Consider the following 27,215-nt stretch of genomic DNA (forward strand, 5'->3'; position numbering starts at 1 on the left):
ACCTGCCCATCAGGGTTTAATCAAAGCCATTCACACACACAATCTGACACTGATTTTAGGTTCAGTCAAGGACACTGACATGCAGACAGAAGGAGCGGGGAGGAGGGCGTGCTAAACCTGCTATTAGCTCCACTGTGGATGTTCAAATCTACCTCTGCATAACACGTATTCTTATGCATGCATGCATTTTTTCCTTTAATAAACGAAATCATCATTTAAAAAATGCATTTGTTTATTTATTCAGTTTATCTTAGTCTAATATTAAAATGTGTTTGTTGATCTGAAACATTTAAGTGTGAAAAAAGGAATCAGGAAGGGGCCAACACGTTTTAATAACACTGTTTATTACAGCATTATCATTAATAATGTAAAGATTATAATAAATGTAATTGTACAAAACAAAGGGAAAATACATAGCCTGAAAGTTTGGAAAACTATCCTCAGAGGTGCTGTGTGTAAAATTAAAACTAAACATACAGAATATAAATATGCCTGTACAAATTAGTGTTATTATCCTGAACATATTAAATGCGCTCATTTTAATGATCTCAGCATAAACCTTTTTTCATACACAGGGAGGATGCCCTCCATAGAGCCTCCCGTCTTGGTTGCCACAATAACAACTAGAAGTGAGAAGGGTCTGGCTGCAGAATGTACATCTCTGACTGCCACTCACACCGCCGTGTGAGACGCCATCTCTGTCAGAACAGAAATAAAGGCTAAAACTTTCAAAATAAATTCAGATTTACCGTCCATTTTAGTTTATGGGTCAATAAAGGCCAGTAAACAGTCTTACAGGAAAAAAAATCATCCTACATGAAAACAGTCTAATGTAGCAAATGTAGTAAACATAGCTAACGTAGCTATGCTTACGTCCCTCAAATTTACACACTGCCCCTTTAAAGGGATGTTTCGAGATTTTTGAAGTTGGAACTTATGAGGTACTTGGCTGTAGTAGTGGAATTAGCCTCCACTGATTTCCGTGAAAGTTGATCCTGTGGTTATAAAGAGCTCAGAGAGATCAGCGGCATAGTGGCTGTAGATGGGAACAACTAATGTAAATTATGGTGTATTAGTTATCAGGTAAAAAATGAAACTGTGCATCCCTAGTTGTGCTCCAAGTGATGTTATAAACATAATCAGTGCTTTTATCTTGCCCTCAAAGATAGCGGGGTACTTCAATAAGCACTACTCAATATCCCGTGCTAATAAAGTTTACAGGCTCTTTTTGTTTTAATTTACAACTTGGAAAGAAACACCAGAGCACAATCGTCCAATTAAAGGAAACTCCAAATGAACCTGAAACTGGAAAATGTTCTCCATGAGGGCAAATCTGAAGAGGGTGTTCTGCAAATGGCCCATTGATAGATGAGTTTGTCTTGACCTTTCAACACTGACCTGTAGATATCAGAATACTGATTGCAGTCATTATTTTTGAGCTCATTACATGGTCGATGCATATATTCTGTCTCTGTGAACAAGCCAGACTCTTTTCCTTATGCATCAGTCTGAGTGCAAACTGGTTAGCACTTCACACTTGTACACTGTGCCATTCAGAGAAAAAAGTACAACAAAGTGTTGCACTTTAAGCCATAGATCAATGTGTCATGAGATAATGAGAATCTCTCTCCGCTGTTCTTATGAGATGTGAAGCGACACGATGCATCATTAATCAGCATATCGCAAGAAAACGCAATCCCTGCCTTGAGACAGTTTAACGGCTGCTGCTGTTATGAGTGCTGCTAACAGGAGAAAAACACTACCGCCTCTGTTTCCTGGGATTGCGTCAGGTGTTGTAACCGGAGCAAAGGGTTGTGTGTCTGAGTGTGTGTGGAGAGTACAATACAATGCAGGCTTTTATTGGATTTGTCTGCCCATTGTCTGCAAGAAACAGCTTGTCGCATCGATGAAGCACCAGCAGATGTATTCCTTTCATCTCTGCAGATAATGTGTGCAAGCAGGTGCAAAATTAAGCAGCATATTAAGCTATATTAAAATAATTAATTCAAAAGAGTGCATGCTTGCTTTTCTGGTTGTGCAAAAATGCAAAAATGGAAGCAGAAATAAAGGTTGAGATGAAAGCAGAGAGATGGATGGACAAAATGTTTGTGTGTTAATATGCACCCTGTCTGTCTTGTACATATTAAACTCGATTCCATTTTCCAGCCTGCAGCTGCTAAATTAAATTCAGTCTTTCTGCTCAGTGTTAATGACATTGGAGACCACAGGCAGCTTGGTTTGTAGGCATTTTTTTTTTCGCTACGTGAGGATTTGCATTTGGGTCGAAAAAAAAAAAAAACGGACTTGAAAAGCCATGAGAGGTAGAAGTACGGATGAAAAGTGACTTTCATGTCTCATAAAAGATCTGCTGGAGCTGCATGAGGATGCAATCATCTCCATATCTGCCTCTGAGTCATTTTCATATTTTGTGGCTGATTATTTGTTCTTGTTGCAGAGGCATGCAGGCCTGCTGCTGCGATCTGTTTCTAGATGTGTGTAAATGTGTTACTCATCTCAGTTCTGTTTAATAAAAGCCACTGGCATGGCAGAAACTTTGTTCAAAATATTGTTTCATGATGAAACTTTTGTTTGAAATTTAAATAATGTGCTGCTTGTAGATCACCTCCTATTGGAGTTTCTGTTTGAAGAACATTTAGTCTTTCACCCCTATAGATGACAGCAGACGGGCTTTAAAGAGATCTTTGAAGATGAACTCATGGTGGCATTTTTCATCATTCTCATCATCTGCGTTTTCAAACGTACCACTTCAAACCTCTCTTAAACTACATGTGATACCACTTGAAATGTCTCACCTGGCACTTCAACATCAATGGCGAGGTGACGGTAGGATGAGTCATACCAGATAACAGCAGATAACAGTAATCCCAATATAACCTTAAGATTAGAGGTGAGGTGATTAAATCTCACTTTTTGTAACAAGCTACAGTCGTCAAGATAAAAACAAAAAATGTCAGTGACTTATTCTGACCTGCTGAAAGCTTCATAAAACACTCAATATCAAAAATGCCCTCTGATGTCATTACTTAGCTTAAAAAGCATCATCTAGTGATGTAAGAAAGGTTGAGTGATGGAATAACTATACATGCAAAAGTAGAGCATCTAAGAAATATTGTTATTAAGGATTTATTTGAAATTAAATTATTTTACTTGGTTATTTGAACAGATTAATTGTGTTTCACCTCCACTGATGTCGTGTTTTTAAGATATGATAAATTCAGGGTGACATTCAATAAAAGCGCAAAAATCTGTGAAGCAGCATTCTTTCAAGCTTTCTTTGTGAGAGCTTGTCAAAGGAATTCAAAACTTGAATGCACCAAAGTAGTACTGCACAACAAATACAAGGCTTTGATACAACTATAAAGTGAACAGAATGTTCTCAGTGTCAAGGTTTTAAGCCTGTGCAAGCTGCTTTTTCAACTGCAAGTAAAACATCGTCTCACTTCTCCGATAAACATTGACCATTTTCCAGCCAACTCAAAGCAAACAATACATGGTTAGCAAAACCAAACTGAGACCAAGACTCTCATTTTCAAGAGTGTCCTGGCCAATGGATTGAAGAATTACAAAAACAGATCAACCAATCTTGAGTCACAAAGCAGAACACATACAACCTTATTCATCTTCCTAATCTTGCAAGGCAGATAGATTGGTCAGATTCCATGTCCGTCATCAGGCAAATCCATCTTGCAAAGCTCCAAACTGAAATGACTGTACCCAGACTGAAAATGGACCTGATCAATCAGCAGTATTTCCAGAGAACAGGGCGGAGTTGGAAGAAAATAATAGTTGCCACCAGTGTAGCAATTAGCCCAGACTTAGCTATAGTACAGCAGCAGTTTTATCAAAACTGAACCACTTTTCTTTATTAAATAAAGAGCAAAGAACAGCACTGAAAGCTTTAAATGATGGAAAATGTGTTTTGGCTCTTCTCCTGATCAGCTTGGCATGACTTTGTGGCAGGTATCGGCAGGGTTTGGTTATACTGTAAGCCTGTATATGCTGTGCAGTGGTTGTCACTGTATAGAAAGACTTTGATCAGAACTGGAGTGTTTCTTAAATAAAAGGGGAGCAAAGAACCACAATGCAATCCCTTCTTGGTGGGGAAACGGTTTTTGCCCTTCTCCTGACCAGCTTCAGCTTGAGTTTTATCCTACAACAAACTCCACCGCTTGTAAACTACGACAGCACCAGCCTGCCAAGCTCAGGTTACTTACTGAAGCTACACATGCCTACCACCTCATTTTATCTTGTTGCTCTGATTGGCCTGAAATGAATGTGACAGATGGAACATTTGTCCAATCACCCGCTGAGAATTTTTTTAAATGTCCTGCCCTTCCCAAACACTTTGTATGGGAACTTTCCCAGATGAATATGAAATATATTCCATGCAACGGATATATGAAACAGTCTATCTGGAGTGTCAGGTTAGCATCTTTCTTCCATGCTTTAACCTTGTTTTTAAACAGTTTGAGGAAGGCCAGCTCTGCAAGATACATAGTTTCCTGCAGCAGATTCCAGGCTGTAGATGAAGTACACCTGAAACGTCTTTTATCCATTTCAAGATGGACTTTGGGTACAGATAGCAAACGTAAGTCTAGTGACCTAGCCTACATGAATAAAATCACACATGTATAAGGGAAGCAAGTTCAGGATAGCATTATAAATAAGAATATGCCAATGATTATTTCCACCATTTTTTACAATGAAGGTCACTGACAGAATCATATAGAACAGGAAAAAGAGTTAAGCTCTCAAGGTTGGTAATGAGCCTCACTGACCCACAGTATAGAGTACTGAGAAGATGCATGTATACATAAAACATCACTGTAATCAATCAGAGGCATAAACGTGGAAGCAAGAAGTCTGTTCTTAGCAGCAAAAGAAAGGCAAGACTGATCTCTGAAATAAAAAACCCCACCACAACTTTAACAACTCTACAAGTTGCTCAATATGAAGCTTTGAAAAAAAAAAAAAAAAAAAAGAGAATGATTAATCAAGAATCCAAGGTATTTATCCCACGATACATACTCAATCACTGAGCAGGAGGAGAGCAATAAATGGCAGTGCCATCTTCATATAAATGTTCATTTTCTGAGTAAATTTTGATCAATGGCACTTATATAGAGTGTAAATAGTAATGGTCCCATAACTGAGCCCTGAGACACACCACTTTTAACTTTAAAATACTCAGATTATTGGTCTAAACCAGGGGTGTCAAACCCAAAGCCCAACCTATGGTACAGTTATACCCAGCCAACAAGATCATTTCATAGTTTTATTATAACTGGTATGAGGTCAGCAGATTTCCTCCAATACAAAAATGTCGACTTTACCTTGATGATTAAAAAATATTCTTGTGAAATTATAACATTTTGAAAAAGTGAAGAGAAAAAATAATTAGAAAAAAACTCAGGAATGTGGAACAATAAATTAATTTGTGTTTTCATTTCATATTTTCAATTTTGTATCTCACAATAATGACAAACTTTTGTTTTGGACTTTCTATCTTAGCTTTTGACCTTTAAAATTCACAATTTTAAAGTTTAAGTCATATTGTGACCTTTTTAACTAATTATTTGGAATTTTATCTCACGGTTTTCTGTTTTAAATTGATGATTTTAAATTTGATCTCCTATCTTGACCTTTAAAACTCATGATTTTGACTTTCTATCTCATCTATTTGACTTTTAAAACATTATTTTGACTTTTATTTTCATGCTTTGGCATTTTAAACTTGTATGTTTGGCTTTTTATCTCAAAATCTGAGCCTTTAAATTTATTATTTTGACTTTTTTAAATCTCAAAATCATTTATCATCAGTGTTCCTGAAATCTCCAGATTTATCACCTGGAGTATAAACTTTGGGATGGATACCAGTCAAAGCCCTTAAATACTTTCTTCTGCCTGCTTGTGAAGCCACTGCTGTGTCTATAAGACCATCACAGAGCAATACACAGAGGCAGTCAGCTGAGGCTAATGCAGGAATGCTGACTGGCTAAGTGCCTTGATGGATGCCTTCATGGACCAGTGTGCTAGCCAGGTTTGACACGCCGAGTGATTGATGGCACGACGGATGACAGGCAGACTAATGATTTGGACAAGCTCCTTAATTAAACATCAATTAGGAACACACATTCAATTCCCTCCCTCTCCATTCCTGAGTTTTTTTTCTTTCTTTTTGTTCTCTTTATGGGTTTTCTCAGGCGTGCACAGGAACATATATGCCCAGATTTATTTGGCTTTTCAACATTCAGTTAAGATAGTTTGGGAATAATGATGTGAAGTGATTTATTTATAAACCTAAGGATAGTGCAAACTTAATTCAGATGGTGATGAATACATTTACATAAAGGTTGCTTAACTAGCTTTTCTCTCATTAATCAAACTTGTCTGCAAAACGACATGAGATGACAGGATAGAGACGTGCTGCCCACACACATTCATCTGATTAATTCATAGATAAATCTTTGTCTCAATGAAACTCCCATTAAATTTGCCTCAACATGTTTTGCTTAATATGTCATAACATGAGCTGAGGAAAAAGTGAACCACCTGCCCACACACACTGAACGCACACAAACATAGATCGCTTCTCGTAACCATATGTGTCTGGCTTGGAGCTAGCTTCAGGGATAATCTGCCAAGACAGAAATGAATAATCAATATAGAGAATAGGAAATGAGCATCAGATAGAGATTCTGCTGTATACGATTCGACAAGAGAGCACTGAAGCCAAGGATTATGTCAATAAACTGCTGCACAAATACCAGTCATTACATTCAAACTGTGAGAGTGTTTGTGAAATGATGGGTGCTGTAGATATTTAGAAGCAAAGATCAATGTCAAATATCATTTTAATACCACTCAGTTGGAGAGTTTCTGAATAAAGAGTTGATTCTGGTCAATAGAAAGGAAGAGGGCAAAAAAGGAAAGCTGTCAAGCAGTCAAGCATCAGTTCTAGAAATAAAGGTTGCATCCGCTAATCAGTTTCTTCAAGAAGAAGAAGAATTAAGGAAAGATCTTCTTAAAGCTCATTACAAATTACTGACTAACTCAACAACTTTCTAAGTCTAACAACTGTGTTTTTCCTATTTTTATTCTTCCACTTAAGATGTGTTTTGCATTGAGAGAAACCATTTGGGAGCAGTCCTACATTCCCCATGCCCATTAATGTCACAGATATCACCTCATTCCTATCAACTAGGGGGAAGAAGGTGTGAGGACCCTACTGACAGCCTGAGGATTCTTTCCTTCAGCTACTGGCAACAGAAAGCTACTGCTTCTACTTTATTACCCACAATTCCTATGCTGTTGATCAAATCCCACTCAAATTTGCTCAGGTACATCCCAGACCTTCACCATGCACCACCATGAAAGCTGTGACTTAATCTACAACTGCAGCGCTGGATTTTTTTTTTCCATCATGAAACAGGAAGCAGTTTTATCAGGGGGTAGGACTGGTTTTAAAGCCATAAACTTTGATAGAAGAAGTCACAGTAAGTAAGATGATTTATGTGACTTTGTTGCTAGATGTTGTTGATAATTCAAAATTAAAGTCTCTGCATCACATTTACCCTAACAATATGGAGTCTGGAACACATATTCAGCATGCCAGGACATACAAAAAAGCCACTTAGACCCCTATTGACAAATCAACAGGAAGTCTTCAATTTTGTATTTCTGTTTAAAAAAACAGGACACAGTAGCCATTTCCAAGGATCTTTCTATGATTGACTCATCCCAGAGGGTTCTTCAGATCCTGATGCCAAAGCAGACCTTTGCAAAAAGAATTGCTTACCAACTACACAAAACTCAAATAGTGGTAATAGCTGCTCCTCAAAGTTTGATATCTGGCCATGGCACAGAATGTGGACAAATCATAACATTGGTTTCTAACATCCTTACATCATTTACATTGTAACATTGAAAGCTCACATGTCTGTAACTGAAGCTATCACCATGGCAATGCATTACACGCCATTAAACAGGAAGGCATTTTTTGAAGGGTTTATAACACTTGTATTTCCATAAATGTTGTTATAAATGATCCCAGTCGAGACATTAGGAGGATAATTTGGGTTTTGAACTTGGTGTGGCAAAATAGCTCAGTGGCACCCCCAAAAAATGTGAAGAAAAAAAAATGTTGCACCTACAAATGTCAAACTCAGCAGGCGAATGTTTGATGCCAGGACCTACCAAAAAGTCTCTTGGGCCCATTCTATAAAACCAACAGGATACCCATGTTTAACAAAAATTGTTACAAAAACTGGTAGAACTGGGCATCTCCAACTTCTTCCTTTGACTGAATCCTTCTACTACAAAAGTGAATCAAACCCACTTTAAATTTTGTGTTGAGACTGAAAAGACCTTCCTCAGTGCACAAAACTCAAAGGTGTGGCTATGACAGTTTTTAAATTTCGATGTCTTGCCACTAACAGGAAGCGTAAAACAACTTAAACATACACGGTCCAAACTGTACTTGATCTTTGAAAATGTGACACAGTGGCATAATACGTTACTTTAAAAAGTAAAACTGCCCAAAACTGTCTGAGGAAAATCCCAGGCAGGTTTATAAACCCCTAGGACTGCTTCTTTTTTTCTGCTTCCCCTTTTGAACTAATGACGCATTTAAGTTGAATTAGACAGTTTAGGGTGTTTGTTGTGTGTTTACTGTCTCTGCTGCTGATTTGTTATGTCTGTTTTACTCAATTTTAGCACACAAACATCATGAATCGAACCTTCAACCATTGCGACGAAGACTGTAGCCGCTGTGCACGTGATGATTGCTCAAACAATTGAGCTAAACCGGCGCCCCATGGCTTACTTCCAAGGAGTGATACAGCCTCAAAATCAATACTTGAATCTCGTTAAGCTTAAAACCTAACTGAGAATGCAGCACCATATCAAACTGAAAACACAGACTTTGGTGTTATCAAAAAAAAAAGAAATCCAACTGGACAAAACATAAAGAAATTGGATCAACAGACAACTTCAGAACAGCAGTTATGTTTTTGTGTAATTACATAGGGACATAGGACTACAGCATTTGCAGACGTTCTAAAAGGATCCAGTAAAGTCCTTTTGGTGCTATGATTTCGTGGCAATGTTTTCTCATATCTGTGCTCTCTGTGCTGATGGAAATGCACACTACAGAAGAGTTTTGTAATAAGCCAGCATTCCCTTTTTATTGGCTGAAGAACTGTCTAACTCTCCTGCTGACAACATTTTTTTCCTCACTGACGAAACAGATCTCTTTTTGTGTCTGCCACGGCCTTCTTATCATGCACTTTCATCTTCTTCCCCTCTGTCCAAAGACCTTCTGTCAGACTGCAGTGAGATAGTTTTAATCTTTATACAAAGCATCTCACTTCAAACCACCCTCTATTCTTGAATAATGTGACGCTGCAGACATGTGTGACTAATATATTTTACATCTCTACATTATTATTGGTATATATTTCTGCTGATGGTACACAGAACTAATATAAATTATTCATTAGTCATTTTCATATATTGCTGAATCACTGTCCATGGCAAGACTAGGCCATGTTCACTAACTTTCTCCCCCTCTCTGCCTTCAACTTTTATTAATTTCCTTTTGTGGCTCTGTTTTTTCCTTTAATCTCTCTCCTGCACAGCTTTTCATGCAAACAAATAAACAAGAGTTTTCATTTCTGTCGCTGAGGGAATGCGTGGTTTATGTCAGCAGGCTTTGCGTCTTCCCACTCTTGATCAAGCATACCCTAACAAATATAAAAAGGGACGGGGGGAGGGGGGTGGTGGATAAAAGGAGACACAGGTAAAAAAAAAAAAAAACAGGAAGGAGAATATGATCAAAAGAGGAAGAAAGATTGAAAAAACAAGGTATGAGAGATGATGAACAGTGGGGTAAAAGACAAATGCAACAAAAATAGGGAGAAATGCTAGGAAGGCAAGGAGGGAAGATGGGAAAATGCAAAATTTAGGCATTGTTAAATATTGGATGAACCGTAAAACCACATTAGTAAAGCAGCACTTGCTCTAACAACCTATCTGTGCATTCCGAAATCTGTGTTTTCACATGTGCATGTGGGATTTTTGAAAATATGCACATATAAATGCACATGGATCTGCTGCTGCCAAACACAATAATGAAATGAATTTTAACATTTTTAGCTCCATATCTAATACCAAGGACAAAAGATTAAGTATAAAAATAGGCGCAAGACTGTTTGTTTTTGTTTATGGTGTTAGTCATTTGAGTAAGAACACCTTTTTTAGTGAATATAACTTGTAATGCACCAAGAAGTCAAGATGAACAAAATATTCTGTTTTATAATGAGTGCAAGCTCTAGCAGATGCAATAGTTTGCAATCAATGACTTCTAAGCCCCTCCAATCCATCTTATCCAATCTGCTTACATGCAAGAGAAAGTTGCTCACTATAATAGAATTGATTAAATGTTGTTGGTTATTTATAAGTATTGCCTTGTCGTTATTAAATCTCTGTCATTCCAAAGCTACTCATCTGTTTCATCAGCAGACTTGTGTAATTAAAAGCCATAGCTTTAAAAGCTTACATAACCTTGCATGGCCAATGGATTAGCCAGATACTATTTCTGTCATTAGGCGGATCCATCTTGTAAGTTTTAGTCTGAAATGCTTGTTTCTGCTCTGGTAATGAATAGACCGATCAGCTTTATTTGAGTAGAAAGAGGCATTAGCTCCAGTTGTGGTTTAGTTTAACTGCAAACTGGTAAACAATGGCGGTGTTTAAAAAGAGCAGAGAACTGCACTGAAATATTTTCTTGGTGGAAAAGATATTTCTTACTCTTGCACTGGCTTCAACAAGAGTTTAATTTTCCAACTACGGGCCAGATCTACTAAGATCCCAATTTGCGTGTACTGATTTGCATGCGCAATCTAGAATTTTGCGTTTAGGGTTTAGACTGTGGTTTGCGGGTCATTTACTAAGAGTAAACGCACAAATGACAACGTGCAAACGTGTTGGAGATACGCCTATTTAAATGAGGGTTTTGCGTATTTCACGGTTTGTAGCATGGCAGCCAAACACGCAAAATGAAATTCGACCTTACAGAATTAGAGGAGTTGATGGATGAAGCCAATAAACACTTAAATGAGCTGCAGCAAAGAAGCCCTCAGGGAGTCGGGGAGAAGAAAAAGAGTTTTCCCTGTTAGATTATGCTTCCTGGATTTGGGTGAGATTGTCTTGTTTTGTATTTTTTACCTGGTATACCAGTAATTAGCAGTCGATTGCATATTTTTTTGTTTTTTGGGTGTTTTTGCTGTGTGGATTTATTGTGGGGTTTTTTTCTGAGGAGACTGGTGGATTATAGACTTTTGCCTTTGCATTTACATGAGTCATAGACATTTAAAAAAGACTTAAAAGACACTTAAAAGTCCTCGGGTAGGATGAGGTTGCTGTTTTCGTTAGATGTGGACTTTAAGTTTATTATGAAATTATAAAGACCGAGATAAAATCTTTAATTTTGTTGTGACCTACTTTTCATTTGAGTTTACGCACAACATGCGCTTATGTTCTGGGGAGGTGTTAATTAAATGGGAATTTCTTTAAACTCATGACGTTCTCTTGAGAGATTTATTGGTTATATTTGTTCAGAATTGTTGTTTATTGCATTTTGATATATTCTTTACTTTAAAAGGTTTTCTATTTCCTTAAAAATCCTCCTTTGTGTGTGTTTAACGTAGCTTGAGAAAAGTTAAGTGGTACAACTTCACACAGCACATCAGAAAAACGGGATTGGAAGATCCCAGCTGTAATAGCTACCATACACTGGAATGACCCGGATGCCAAAAAATGTAAACTTGCAAGGAATTTTGTCATTGCAGGTATTGTGGCTAGCTCCAAATTGGCTCTCAGTTCCTCCAACAGCTCCAAAATGGCAAGCATGGATATTTTAATGACTGTTTCCTCATTGATTCAATGCAATTACGCATAAAAACTGTGTGCACCTCCCTTCGAGACATGTTAAATATAGACACAGTTTCTATGAGCAAAATAGCTTTCAGGTTTCATAAAGCGCTTTGCGTGTGCTAAAATAATATATTTACATTTTCTCCTCCCAGTACACGCACAATTGCGCGTAAATGCCCCATATTGCATATTTATAGCAGTGAACGTATTACCTGGATGCAGCCGCACTATTTTGCACCTTTGAAAGGCGCAACCCTTAGCGCGCGCTGTTAGTAAATCAGCAAATTGAGTTTACACACGTTTTTATACACGCAAACCTTTAGTAGATCCGGCCCTAAGAGTATTCCATGCTGTCTATTGTGGATACAAAGGGACACTTTATGACACTAAGTACATAGCAAAACAAGGTCTTCAGATGGAGACTCAGCAGGCTGTAACGGAGAGACGGGAGAAACCTCAGTGGAAACTGGTGAGCAGAAGGGATCCCACATTACCTGGTGGTATTGGTGTGTGGACTGTGAGCCCACGCCCACAAACACTAGAGCTACTCCTGTCACCAGTGAGAGTTAATTCCAAACTACTTCAGGACATTTCCGATATGAGGATAGCGGCTCATGTGCCTGCAGAATGCATCAATATTTATCTCTAGTTTCCTGCCTTAATGAATTCCTGTGTTTTGCAGACTTTCTTCAAGATTCCAAGGATAAATTAGGAAAAACAACCTCAACCTAAAGAGCTGACTGGGAATAAGACAACCATGTAAGTTAATGGCTGATGCTGTATTCTTCGAATGGCTGGCAATTAGACAAGCTACAGTTGTCACAATGTGTCTACTCTATGAAAACAAAGTGTTAGCTGTTGAAGTTAAAACTGAGCTGAAATAACTAGTTTTAATTAAGGTTGTTGTCTCTATTGAAGACACAGGCCCTAACAGCTGATCAGGCTGACAAAACACTGACATTGAAGAACACTGCATTGATTCAGGCACTGTTTAGGCACTAGCACAAATGAAAAAGTATTGATTCAGCAGAACCCTGCCTATATCCCAAAGACAGCTGGGATAGGCTCAAGTGGCCTACGACGCTACAACCCCAAATGGGAAAAACAGCAGGGATGGAGGGAGGGATGGCGAGAGGGATAGCAGGATGGATGGATGGATGGGTGGATGGATGGATGGATGGATGGGTGGATGGGTGGATGGGTGGATGGGTGGATGGGTGGATGGATGGATGGATGGATGGGTGGATGGGTGGATGGGTGGATGGATGGATGGATGGATGGGTGGATGGATGGATGGATGGATGGATGGGTGGATGGGTGGATGGGTGGATGGATGGATGGATGGATGGATGGATGGGTGGATGGATGGATGGATGGATGGATGACCACAGTTCAGGTATCAGACACAACCCAAGCAATACCCAACCCTACCTTTGAGCCAACATTTTTTGACCCCTTCATACCTTAAAGGTCAAACAATGAAACCAACTTCCAGTCTCCATCAAGAGCAAGAAAAGAAAAAAAAGAGCATCTTCATGTTTCCTTAATGTAACTGAAGTCCCTCACTCGTGTCCATTTGATTTTCAGAGTATTTTGAGTGTAACAGTGATGAGCTGGTGTGTGACAGGGCCACAGTGAACAACGGGCCCACTAGACCGGCTCAAGATAAATGACTCTGTGTGTGTACGTGTGAGGCTTAATAGTGATGGATGGACAGCTCAACACCACTGCTTTAAAAGCACACAGGTCTAATGGCACCAAGCATTCTCTCAGGTACTCCACACTGAAGACGTTTCTCTGTGGAGGAATCCAGGGACTAAATACCTTCCTGTTGTGTGTTGTTTGACAGAGAGTGCAAAAATCTGTCCTTTTAAAGGAGATGAGAAAAGTATTAGTATTAGTTTTAAACTTAATACTAATATTACTGATCTGAATCTAGCCTCCCTGCATCTAGTAAAGCAGATGAAAGCAGCAGCAAAACAACACTGTCTTTACCAACACTAAAATCTGCTCTTGGTATGAAGCTCTGTGTTGATCCTTTTGTAATAGCTTTACAATAAATAGAACAAGCCGGTCATTTTATGTCTCTTTACTGTGAAATTTCAGATTCCCATCACAACTTCACTCTATCTCATGCTGCAAAAGCACAAAAAGTCCTGTCTATCTCTCTCTCTCTGGCAGGGTGCAATCTGTCTGTCTGTGCCTGTCTCGCTCTAATTGTCCATCAAGTTCTCCATCTGTGTTTGCCTCCATCGTTCAGCCTGTTGGGCCCAGAGGCTTCCTCATTGGGGAGGGAGCAGTTTAGCCAGCCTGTGAGCCTAATAACTCTCCTTCCCCATTGACCTCGTTAGGGTATGGTCTATTTGCAGTGAGTGAACATGTGTTTGTGCATCGGGGTAAATGTGCGCATGCCGGGCTATGTCAGGATCTAATTAACTTTTGGAAGTGTAGCGTGCATCTCACACTGATGGATGCATGCACACATTACAAATACTGGATGCAACTTCAAGGAAATCTTCATACTGAGATAGAAAAGGAATTGCATCAAGCTATATGGCCCAGTAGCCTTTAGAAGATAATTTTCACATTAATACTCTGTGAAGTGTAAATATTTAATGGTAAACTGGGGAAATGTTAAGCTTTATAGGAATGTGCATGGTGTGTTTATGAGCCTATAATCTTCTGTATTTGCCAATTAACCAGGAAGGAAGTAAAAGCCCCACCTTCATCAGGTGCTGCAAAGAGAAACACAGTCAGTCTCATGCTAATCTTGCTAATCAGTGGAAGTTTATCAGAGAGTTTGGACTATTATGAGAGGAGTTTACTGTAAAGAGATTGCACTGTCTGCAAATATCCGTTAGTCTCATTTTCACCTGGATAAGAAATTTTTCCCTCTTGTAGCTGCAGGTAAAGCATGCATAACACCAAAACCTACTTATTTTGTAGCCTATTCTCCTCTCTTTCACCTAAGCCAACTTTATGATATGGAATTATAAGAACTGAGTATGCTTTGCCATATGGCTCCACTGACCTGTGGTGTCCCACAAGGCTCCACTTTAAGCGCTCCCCTCTTTTTATTCTATCCATCACCTTTGGACAGTATCAATTTTCATTGAATACATATTTTTTTGCCAGAAAAGCCTGAAAAAGTGTTCTTTTCATAATATGTGACATTTGAGATCTTAATGGTTGTTTTTAAAGTTTAAATGGATTAAAATCAGCATATCTTGTTGGCCTCCTGCTTTATCACACTCCAGTTAGACCACTCAGGTCCATGAACCAGCTATGTTTGGAGATCCCTGGGTCAAAACTCACAAACCGAGGGGATCGAGCCTGTGCAGTGCAGCTCCCTCTTTATAAGATCAGCAAAGTCTGTCAACATTATTCAGTCACTGCTGAAAACAAATCTCTTTTTCTTTGGTTTTCAACTTTAATTAACTCAGTCTCTCTCTCTATTACTCCCATTATTTTGTATGAGTCTTTCATAACTATATTTTTTAATTGTTTTTAAACTGTCTTATTGTCAAACCTCAATTTAATTAATTTTGTGTTTTAATTAGAAATGTTGAAGTCCATGTAAAGTGAGTCCATGAAAAGTCTTACTACTGCTCCACACAATATCTCTGAATATACTTGATTTGAAAAAGAGTTACTAAACCCTCAGAATACTTCTTTTTCCAGCTGTGACCTCTAGGTATTATGGCTGTTGTTCAGGAAGTCCAAGTCTAGACGTTTGGGTACAACATATTTAAACTCTGCATGCTCTGTGAAAAATATGTATCGTGACTGCCCTCTACAGGTCGAAACCTGGCTACTGAAAATGAATATTTATTTTGGCTGATATGGTGGCACGTGATGTAAGTGATGCCAGCTTTTGTCACCATAGAGCTCAACAGTTACTGCCCACTTGTTCCTGGTAAATGTAGAAATGTCGGTTGTTACATTTTGTTATTTTATACCATTACTGAAACATATCTATGTTTTTTCCACTCATTTATTTCCTGGCGAAACACATCAATGCTGCTCTTATTTCTGGCATTTGCAACAACTGACAAATATCAGCATATTATGGTTTGAAATTACCTTAAACGTACATAATTATTTATTTATTTAACATTTATTTAACCAGGTAAGTCCCATTATGATCAAAGATCTCTTTTTCATCTGCTTAATAAAATAATTTCTAAAAAAGCATGGCCTATGTGATGTAGAAACCTACTAATGTTTGCTCTCTAAGTCACAAACTTGATATCAACGGTATAATGCCACCCTCCCTCCTCTCAGTCCAGACAGGCCGATTTCCTGCGCAGTTTTCACATTCCTGATGTGGGCGGAGTTGGCTCTAAGCTGGTGGTTTATTAAAAACATTTTAATAAAAAGGATCCCAAAACTAATCCAAATGATCTTGATTTAATTTTCACCATAATTCTGCAGCCCAAGCTGATAGGCAGAATTAACTTTTAGACTCTAAGTTTGTGGGTAGTACGTTTCTTTTACCTGAAACTGTGATTAAATGTTTCTCTAAAAAATTACAAGCTGGTGTCTTCAACAAGAATATAAACCACCTATCTAAATCAGTTTTGATAAAGAAACAACATTGGATTCAGTAGGGGCAGCCCAACATGAAGGTTCAGGGGTAAAAGCGGACTCCATCAATCAAAGATGTCATTGTCACACAATTTATCACAATACACCATGTTTTTCTTCAAACTTAAACTCTTGAAAATAACTTAAAAAAAAAAAAAAAAAAAAAAAAAAAAAAAAACTTCTGTCCTCTCCAAAGCATACAACAGTATTTTACACTCAGAAAACTCTTGATAGGGATGCACTGCTATTGGGAATCAATACTATATTATCTCAACATTTTATATCATTTTCATTGCCCCTGATATCATTTTGCAGCATGATGTTACCTCTGATTGCTTGACTGGATCACTAGATGAAGCCAGTATACAGTTCAATGACATTTAACATAGATGACAAAAGTAGAACAGACTGTATACACTGCTAAATAGTCAGAAGGAGGGGTGAGAAGCATCAGGTGAAAATAAAATCTAAAAATAACACTAAGAACTGTAATGGAAAGTATTTATATCTGCACTTGTTATCAGTGAGTATCCAAATATAAGTACTTGTACATAGTCTGAAAAAAGTGGTACTGGTACATCCCTAGCTCTTAAATTGTGATGACATAATGGCTGATAATCATACTATGGCTGATTATGACAGTAGGGAGGACTGAATGGATGTGTCAACCCTAGCCCTGATGTTCTGAAGGCATATTCGGAAATGCACTTCAGCTGAAACTCTGCAATTTAGCCTCTCTTTAAATTTCAATTAATTTCAAAGTGGTTTTGGATTGCAAAGTTCAAAGCTAAGTATTGGTAACCCCACAATACCCTACAGCACCCATGTGCTTCCCCTCATTTAAAGGATCTAAAAGCCTCTGACTGAGTGTTATTGGACCTGTTGAACTCTGCATGCAACACTAGATGCATCCATTATAAGCAATGTGAGAGCAAATTCACAGCTGGCAAAATATAAGTTATAACAAATGGCTTTTTAGAGGAGCTTTTTTAGGAAAGCAAGTCCAGAATAACTTTGTAAATATAAGCAATGATGTAGAAATCTTGGCATATTTGCAGTTTAATATTGGAAAATGAGACAGAAGATTAGTTTTTGACCTTGCAAGCAAGAAAAAAAATAAAATGTCTGAAGCACAATGAGGCAGGGAGGAGATGGGTTTTGAATTTCAAAGATTGCTTTTTTATTGAATCTGTAAGAATTCATTTTTACAATAGGAGAAGAAATGAAAAAGAGTAAGTGGTTGAGTCAGAATAAGAAAAGCTTGTGACATTCACAAGGTTTATGGACAGCCAATAAAGTAATGAAAAATCAAAGCTAGCAAAAATGAAATAAACGTGCACTTCCCTCCAGGGGACATAGGTCACAACCCTTACACAAAAAGACAAAGAAGAATTACCAGGTATGTTGTTTCCAGCTCAGGCTGTGCTTTAATTCCTCTGTGTGTAGCTTAAGCTTACATGTCCTGTCACTATCAGAGCTCTGGTGGAATAGTGAGCCATAGCTCGGTTTCTGAAAATGATGCTTATAAGGCAGCGTCTTGATAAAAACAAGAGTACTGGGAATGAAGGATCAGGTGTCAAAGTATCACATTAATTAGAGCTAGTGTGCACTCATCCGTGATGTTATCTGCAGCTGCCGGCCATGAAAGTGTTTGTGAGCATGCGAGTGTGTATGTGGGCTTATCTGTGATCTGGAGCCTGCTTCAGTCGGCTTCCCCTCGGGCATCAGTTTTACCTGACTGCACGCTTTCAACAGAAGAGAGGTTTAGAGTTTTCGCGGCTGATGTGCGCTTAAGCCACGCTTCAGGAAAAAGACTTTCTACAATGATCAGAAGAGTGTCGAGGGATTTTTATTTCTTCAGTACTTACCACTGACAGATAAAGTAATGTAATAAAAACCTGTTTTAAAATTACTTTATTGGACTACAGAAAAAAAAATGCCCGGCATTGGTGAAAAAAAATAATAAAACTGTGTATTTCCTCTCCATACAACAGTGGCTAAATTTCATTAAAACAAGCATTATCTTCCTGTAACCTACTTTGGAGTCACACAGGAATCAAGTTTTAAACATAATCTTGCAGGTGGGACTGTAAGACAGTAGCAAAAGGCTTTGCTTTCCATTTTGAGGATGATGCATGAGTCATGTAGTGAGAGGATGCCTCAGCTTTAGACTGACTGATGAAACACTGACAAAACTGTGCAGCTTCAGAGGAAACCAAACAATTGCTCAGAGTTGCGAGAGAGGATTTAAAACAACTTTGACATTTAACATGACATCCAACACTTCAATTTCTTCAAGACTAATTCAAACAAAAACTAGCACTGGCAATTATGGTGCAGAAAATGTGATACTTTCAACCTCTGTGGAGAAAAGAAATAAAATATTGTATATCGAGGAATAAATCAACAATATTCCTGTACATCGAGTCTTGTATTTGGTGTCAGACATGCTGCTTTTGTTTTATCCCTCAAAGAAATCAAACACTACTCCCATTTTATCTGAGCTAAGTTCTACTCAACATATTTGCAGCTGCAGATTTTCAAATGTTTAAGAAGGGCAGAAGAGGGATGTTTGCTTTCATTCAAATTATAATGACAAATAATTGTCAGGTGTACACGTCATTCAGCTTTACATTTCAGGAAGCTACTGGGCACTCATACACCCAGTTGTGATCAGCTGATGGCCAGCTGATCCCAATTATCGCCTCCCAACTCCCACAGCCAATCACAGCTCTTTCTCTCAACACAGCGGTCCATTTAAATGTGGCGTACTTCTCACTAATCCATGCTTGTGTTAAAGCTGATGCACCACACTGTTGCTGCTGCTAAGACCGGCAAAGCTTAACCTCATCCACCCCAGCCTCATCCTTTACAGCATAAAGCTCGTTGCACCCTCATATTCAGATTCATGCTACCATGCATTGATTGCTTTTGAACTAATTTTATTGCATTCAGTACGCATTGTCATTAATGCATCTTTTCATGTGGGGGCTATGCTCGAAAGTCAAAGTATGCTGCTTGACTAACCCAGGAGGCATCTTTTTCAGCAGAGCCTTCTTTGTCAAGAAAATCTGTATATGCATTTTGCAATTAAATGGTAAAATGTATGATGAGAGTGCTCCTGACTGAATTTTATTTTTTGTCTTTCCTGAGGAGAAATTTGTGACATTTACTCATAAACCTTCACAAACTACACAACAGCATGGCATTTGTTAAAACCTGCTCCACCCTAAATAGAGATAGTAAAATGCTTCAAATAATTCACCCAAACAGAAACACATCCCTTTGATTTGGGCTCAAACTAACTTTGAAGGCAACATTTGTGTTGAAGAACACACATGGGAATTTGAATGATTTTTCTAAGTAAATTAGTGTCACCACTGCAGGATTTAAATGATAAAACAGGTTTCTCTTGCACTTCAGCCCTTCCACAGGTGGAAGTCGGTGCTCTCAGAACAAGAATGTATAAAGAAGGACTCAACGGATTGCTGTCTGAGACAATTCAAAGAAGAATCTGGAGCATATGAGTCTCTTATTGAAATTTTAATGAGGTGCAATTAAAATATTCAAATTACATTAAGTGACTCATGTGTTCCAGTTTCTTCTTCAAATTGTCTAAGACAGCAATTCATGTAACCATCCTTTAGGTGGGCTTTAAATGATAAAAGAATCCTCTGGAAAACTCTCCTTAAATGGTTTGTTTGCAGACGACGTCACGACATAGTGAAGATCTCCAGAATGGGGGCAAGAAGTAATTTCTGCATAAAGAAGCGCCATGAAATCCAAAGTTTTGTGTTGTTTTTGTGTAAAATTAACTCCATATCTTGCCTGTGTTTCCAAAACATGAGTGAAAATCATCTCTTATTAGAGCTTTGGATCATTTGGCTAACCTCTGTTATAAGAGCAAGTCTCCCCAGTTAGCTCTTTATTTGGTAACAGTTTGGCTTTTTAAAAATGTTTTAAATAACAAATGAGATGTTTCATAGAACATGCTTATTTTTGAATGACACATCACGCCCCACAAGGTCTATTTGCTTAGTAGTATATCATCATTTCAATTAAAAGCAGGTTGATGACAAAATAGTTGAGAAAAGCTGTTAAAGAGGCACAGCTAGTTTCTTAGCTCAGTAAAAGATTACTCAAGACTCTTATCTCCCTTCATCTGGCTAGACATGTAGTAGGAGGCCTGCAGAACCAACTCCAAGCCAAGTAAATTGGTTGCCTGTGGGAAAGATCACTTTTTATAAAAGTAGGGATCATACTCAACATAGAAATCTTCTCACAGTAACTCGACATGCAGGTAAATGGACTTGGTAAATGGTCTTGAGCTTGTGTAGTGCTTTTCTAGTCATATGACTTTTACACCACAGGTCACACCTTTTGACTGGATTCACACACTGGTGGCAGAGTTTAATATGGAGAAGTGGCTATCAGTATTAGCTATTCCCATTCATATGCATCCACACCCATTTGTGCTCCACTGATGAAGCAGTGAGGTTAAGTGTCATCACATCGACAAATGACTGCAGGAGCTGGGGATTCAACCCACAAACTTCCAACTGTGGGACAACTGACATTCTGAGCCACAGTCGCCTCAGGTCCATTTAGAGCGTTAATGAATGAACTTTCCTCCATTCCTATTCATTCAAAACTGATGTCACTTCTTGCCCCCTATCTGGCATTTGTGTATTATCAGGATCACATGACTGCAAACAACCTATGATTTTTCTAGAATATTCTAACTTGATCTGCTTTATTACTTTTCTGATATAAAGCCTGGAATTCTGCTGTTTAATTTAGCTAAAACTGAAATCTTTTAGACAACTAAGCATGATGCTCATACTGAGGTCTTTCACAGGCAGAATTAATTCCTCTCCCGAATTAATTCGACTCTCATTTCCTTGTCCTATCCTCACTTTTATTAACTTATTGCTTTGTTGTCTCTTGTTTGTCATTTATTCCTGATTATTCATCTATTACTTTCTTTGTGTCTCCTTTTTTTAATTTGTGCATCCAAACATTCTGTTCCCTTCCCTCTTCCTGTTAATTTTCTTTTTTGCACTTGTTGACATTCTCTCTTTACATCTGTCTCCAGCTCTCAGTCCAATCACATGAAATAATCACACCCATTACTAAAACCTCCGATCAGCTGTGTCACTGCAGCAACCTTGAGCAGCAGGCTGCTGATTGGCTTCTGTGTTGATGATTTGGAGGTTGTGAACCCCGCCACTTGGAATTAATGGACTCTGTCGCACGACTACAGGGCTCTCGACATGTACACGCCCACGTACACAGATGCCACAGCTCGTAATAGATGGTCAATGGGAGTCACAGCCTTTACAAACCTAATTATATGAACTAATGAAGGCCATCAGCGGGGTAACTCTCACTGTGATTCACAAACAGACTCACTGCAGCATGAGGTCATATGCAACCTAAACACAGAAGATCGGGCGTTGTAATAGACATACTGATAATGTCCCCTAACTGTGCTGACAGTTTTTTGTGCAGCCAGTGGCAGCTTTGGGTACATGAAAAGTGCACCCACGGCCCTCTCTACATCATGTTCACACACATGCACCCCCAGCAGCAACCTGTGTAAAATAACAAGCTGCAGGCGTTGTGATTTGACAGCAAAATGCAGGTCAAACCTCACAGATCAGGAGGAAAAACCTCAAAATGATGACAAGAGTCTGCTGCTGCAAAAACAGCCCTGATACAATACAAATACACACTTGAACACACTGTGGAGACTGAATTACTGTATTTACATGCACAGGCACAAACAATCATTTAATTTCCCTTTTAGCCAAGAGTACACAAACAATGGTTCTCTTTGAACTGGATTGCTCCTTGGAGTATAGCAGCGTGTGTGATCTGAGCTTTAAGGATGCTGATTAGAGCCACAGTGCTCTTTACAATATAGATACTAATTAAACCCTTCTGTTTGTCCCTGTTGACAAATGTTAACAGGCAGGATGCTCCAGTGAAGCTTTAGACAATCCAAAGTGATGGGTTTAATATGCACACAGTTAGTGGGCTGGACTGTTTGGAGAAAGAAAGCATGAGGCCATTTGTAGGTGTGGAGTAGTTCTAGTGTTTGATTTATGTTGGAGAGATGAAAAGAATCAGAAATATGCAAGGATTTCTGAGCTGCATAAATCAAAGCAAAGAATGACAAAGAGAAAGCTTTGAGAATCTACTATTATTTACTGCAGATGAGAGAGAAACCATGAGAAGTGAACCAGGTTGGAAAGTAAAACTAACCCTGCAGGTTTCAATTCAAACTCTTCCTCTCAAACTGGCAAAGAATAATTATTTTGGCAGAACTATCCTGCCAATACTTACTATTTACAACCAGCTTTCTCTTAATGTTTGTCAACTTTAAGATGAATTGCAAACTGTTTTGTTGATTTGTAAATTTCAGTTTAATTTTTTGGAAACCATGTGGATGATGTGACATGAAGTATGAGAATTTATATATATATATAATTATATTTATATATATCGTTTCCTCAGTGCGCACGTTCCTGTGTGTAAGGGATTCATTATATACGACACATCTGCCAAGGTATGGACTACCAAGTGGGGAAGAGGGTGGGGATACTGGGAGGGTTGGTGGTCGGGTGGGGGGGGTGAGGGGGCTTGAACTTATGTATTTTTCTTTAAATTGTATGTTGTGTGTAAATCACTTTTTGCTACATTGCATTGTATGAAAAGTGCTATATAAAGATTGATTGACTGATAGACTCTTACCTGTGCATTTTTTCAGACTTCCAGGCCGTTTTCCGTGCATCCCCAGTTTACAGTTGAAGTTCTCCTCCCAGAATTCAGCAAACCAAACATTTCTTCGGTTGTTTGACAGTGAGCGGCTTCGAAAGTAGCGATCAAAAGCTGTTGAAGAGACAGAGAGGGTTTAGGATAGGATATGAAAAAATTATTTACTTGCCCTTGGATGTTTTATCCTTTTATTGATTTTATAAATCAACCAAGATCAATATAATTTGGCTTTTTTGACAAATATTCACCCCTTTCAAAGTGACTGGCTTAACTAGACAGGCATCCAGCCAATTGATGCCAGTAGTCTCACAATATGTGACACAGGGATCACCTGAGTGCAGTGAATGTGTGTCAAGTGACTGTATTATGAAGACACCTGTGTCTGGGAGGTCCACTCCAAGCAACTCAGAGAAAAGTTTACTGGAGAGTGTAAGTCAGTGGATGGACACCAAAAATTTCTTAGGCATTGGAAAGCTGAAAAACAAACACAAAATGAAGTATTCACTAACTCCTTGACCTACCGTTTTATAGCTAACATCAAAGAATATAAATCCATCAAAAACAATAAATTCATTGACAGAGCTTAATGCCTCTTCAGGAGTTACTAAACATTAAAAACTTTAACTTTTTTACTGTTATTTTGTTGCTATTTATATTCACTCCATAACAAGTTTTCATCAGTCCCTTTGTCTGCTTTCAAAATAAAACCTTGTTTTCTATCAATACAGGAAGGGAAGTAATGTCAGCCTAAATCAAAGCAGACCTACAAAATAAAGCAAAATCTTAAAGGTACAGTGTGTAAAACTGGGACTATCAATATCTAACAGTCAATTCTGAAGTGTGATGCTCATTTCTCTGGTGATAACTGTGGGAACCAGTGAAGTTTAAAAATCAATGCATGCTTAACTGTTATTTGGTTCCTTCTATGGTGCCATAGAAACAGGCAAAATGCAAAAATCCAAGATGGCAGCCTCCTTGGAGGGGACCCTCCCTATGTATGAATAAAAGGCTTATTCTGAGTTAATTTAAAACATAAATTTAAAAAATATGTTATCAGATGTCAACACTAATTTAGATCAATCTACTTATAAATGTTACCTTTCATTTTAACCAAGCTTGTTTTGCTAAATGCTGCTAGACTAAATATTACACACTGCACCTTTAAAAATGAAAGAAATAAAATAGAATCTTTTAGCTAACAATTCCTTTTAAGCGGGTCACTGCCAAATATGATCATAATGATCAAAAACAGCCTGATCATCATTTGTATATAATATATCAAAGAAGTTCCACATAAATACAAAATTAAAATCTTTCTGTGAATTACAATGATGTATGAACGTCCAAAAAGAATATAAAATTGTAAAATCTCACAAGAAATGTATATATTTATTTATCTTACTTTTAATATGCATGCGTTAAGGTAATATATCTTTGGCAAATTTTCTTGGGACTCCTCCCTTTCGTCAACCCCTAGCAGTCAATTCCCACTTAGCTTGTGTGCATTTACATTAAAAATGGTAATTAAAGTGTTCCATGTTTGTCTGATGAAAAGTTTCTTAAATACTTTGGATGTAAACTATGATTTAGAAAATATACGTTGAGCCATATAGTATTTGAGCTCCCATCAAATCCTGAGGCTGAGGACAGAGAGAGCAAACATTTTAAAATGAGCTTTCACTGTCCGAGTTGGCTACTTGTCCAATTTAATAAGTAGCGAGGAGGAAAAAGAACATGGTAGAACATATTCATCCACTCACAGGAATAGGATTACCTGTCAGAGGCTGACAGGCAGAGGTAAGGAGATAGGTGAAAGAAAAGAGAAATAAAATGAGCAAATGCACGGGATATGCACGTACTGATCCGCTTCTGTCACTGTTACTGGGGGAAAAAAGTCTTCTGACCTCATAAATAGAGGACTAGAAGACAACAAAGAAGCATTTAGACTTTATTAATACAGATGGCGCAGGGGTTGAACTCGAAGGCTGAATAACATAGGTTAAACAAACCACGCAGGGAGGGGGAATCACTGGGGACTCTCAGGCTGACTCGGACAGTCTGTGCTGTGTCTGACTCACTGTAAAGCTGACACGAGCTGCCTTGATTAATCTTCTCTGCTGTCAGAGAAATTGGTCCCATGTGCACCTGGGTAGCTCAGCTGGTACTAAGATTGCTGGGAACAGTAGGTTCACTCTCTGACGCTCAACAGGTAGCTTGTGTCATCTCAGATCAAATATTTTGCAATGTGCTCACAGGTGTACTGCTTGTAGAGGTTATAAAAATCTGACAGTTCTAGGTTCTTTGGAAATGTATCCATTACATATTTCCATTATCTACGGAAAGGAACTTCTCTCTACCTGGCAGTGCTAACTATAAGACAGTTAGCTTAGTAGTGCACACAGCCAAGAAGAACAGGAACCAGTTAGACTATTATATCACTTTCTTATTAATTTTTCTTTACCAGAAGCAGTGACTTACTGGAGCTGTTTGAAAGCCTCGTAGTGATAACAAAAGCAGTCTCACCATGTTCAAGGTATTTTGTTAAGCTAATGTTTCTTGTTCCTAGTCTCTAATTAATAGCATACTAACATCAATGACATAATAAGGATGAATGAGAATACCTACATTTGTAGACCTGTCTTTTAACTGAAAAAGTTCTTGTGTAAAGAATAACCCACTGTGAAGCATTATTATGAACAGTTCCAAACAACAGGGATTCAAGATACTGGATTTTTACCATTATCAGCTGATTTCCAAACTCATTTCAGGTGACATCCATACCAATATATTCAAACCTTTTTTACTGTAAAGAACTCCATGTGTCTCCTGTGCAAAAAGAGGTTGAGTAAAGCAGATCTGAGAGAGGTGAAGGAAAGTAGACAGTCTGGTGGTTGTTCTACATCTGGGGCTTAATCCAAAATTTTCAGGGCTCATGGTGGGCCCCACTGAATGTGTGGCACCAAAGAAACCAACTAGAACTGATGGTACATTTGGACATTTTGGCAATATTTAAGACTGATATAGGATTTATACTGACAATATCTACAGCTGACATTCTGACTGTAAAAATAAGCAGAATTTATATTTTAAATGTTGATACCGATGTCATAGTGATGTTCCCTGATCCAGCTCAACTAGTCTGAAGTGGAGATGATGTTTAGAAACAGTCATATTCATTGTTTCAGTGGGTATATGATATGGGCTATATGGAGTAGAGCATGGCTAAAGTTAGCAGCTCGCTCTGCCAGCCCTCGGTCCTCTTTTCAGATTAAAGGAGACATATTTTACCATTTTAAGACAAGTTTATATCATTCTCAGAGGTCCCCAAAACATGCCTGTGAAGTTTGTTGCTGAAAAACACTCCAGTATTGGATTTTTGCATGTCTAAAAACCCCTCTGTCTCAGCCCTTCCCAGAACGAGCTGTTTCTGTGTCTGTGACTTTAATGGTAATTAGCTGTCTGACTCCACCCCTGACCACACCCCTCTCAGGAAATGGATGCAGCACTCCTGATGTTACAGACACTTTTATCCAAAGTTTAGGGCCTGACTGGGATTCGGATCATCAATCTCCCACACTGTAGTCAGCAGGGTAACCCACTGAGCTATCCAGCATCTCAGCTGGTAGCTGAGGGGAAGATCAAGAGAGGAGCGCGGAACTTTCCTCCAAGTGGGGGAGGGCCAACCAAACCTGGGGGCGGATGCTTATGCCCCTGGTGAGGTCACGAGGTGAAAATCTGAGAACAGCTTGTTTCAGCACATATTTTCTGAAAGGTGGATAAAGAGAGGGGGAAAGAGAATGGATTGTTCTGGTATTTGAGGGGATTGTGGACAGGCCAGGGGGACATATTTGTGTTAGAAAAGCCTGAAAAAGTGATTTTTGCATTATATGTTC

General features: G+C 38.4%; 1 protein-coding gene across 4 annotated transcripts in view; it reads right to left on the bottom strand.

The window, feature by feature from the left end:
• The window catches only part of grm8a (glutamate receptor, metabotropic 8a), a 351,812-nt gene that overhangs the window by 89,027 nt on the left and 235,570 nt on the right, over positions 1-27,215 (bottom strand). For all 4 annotated transcript variants that reach the window (XM_041781265.1, XM_041781266.1, XM_041781267.1 and 1 more), the window contains one exon: positions 23,299-23,436. In XM_041781265.1, coding sequence (XP_041637199.1) covers positions 23,299-23,436 — 138 coding nt within the window. The remainder of the gene's footprint in view (positions 1-23,298; positions 23,437-27,215) is intronic.

The sequence above is a fragment of the Cheilinus undulatus genome, linkage group 23 (assembly GCF_018320785.1).
Source record: "Cheilinus undulatus linkage group 23, ASM1832078v1, whole genome shotgun sequence".
Classification (NCBI taxonomy): domain Eukaryota; kingdom Metazoa; phylum Chordata; class Actinopteri; order Labriformes; family Labridae; genus Cheilinus; species Cheilinus undulatus.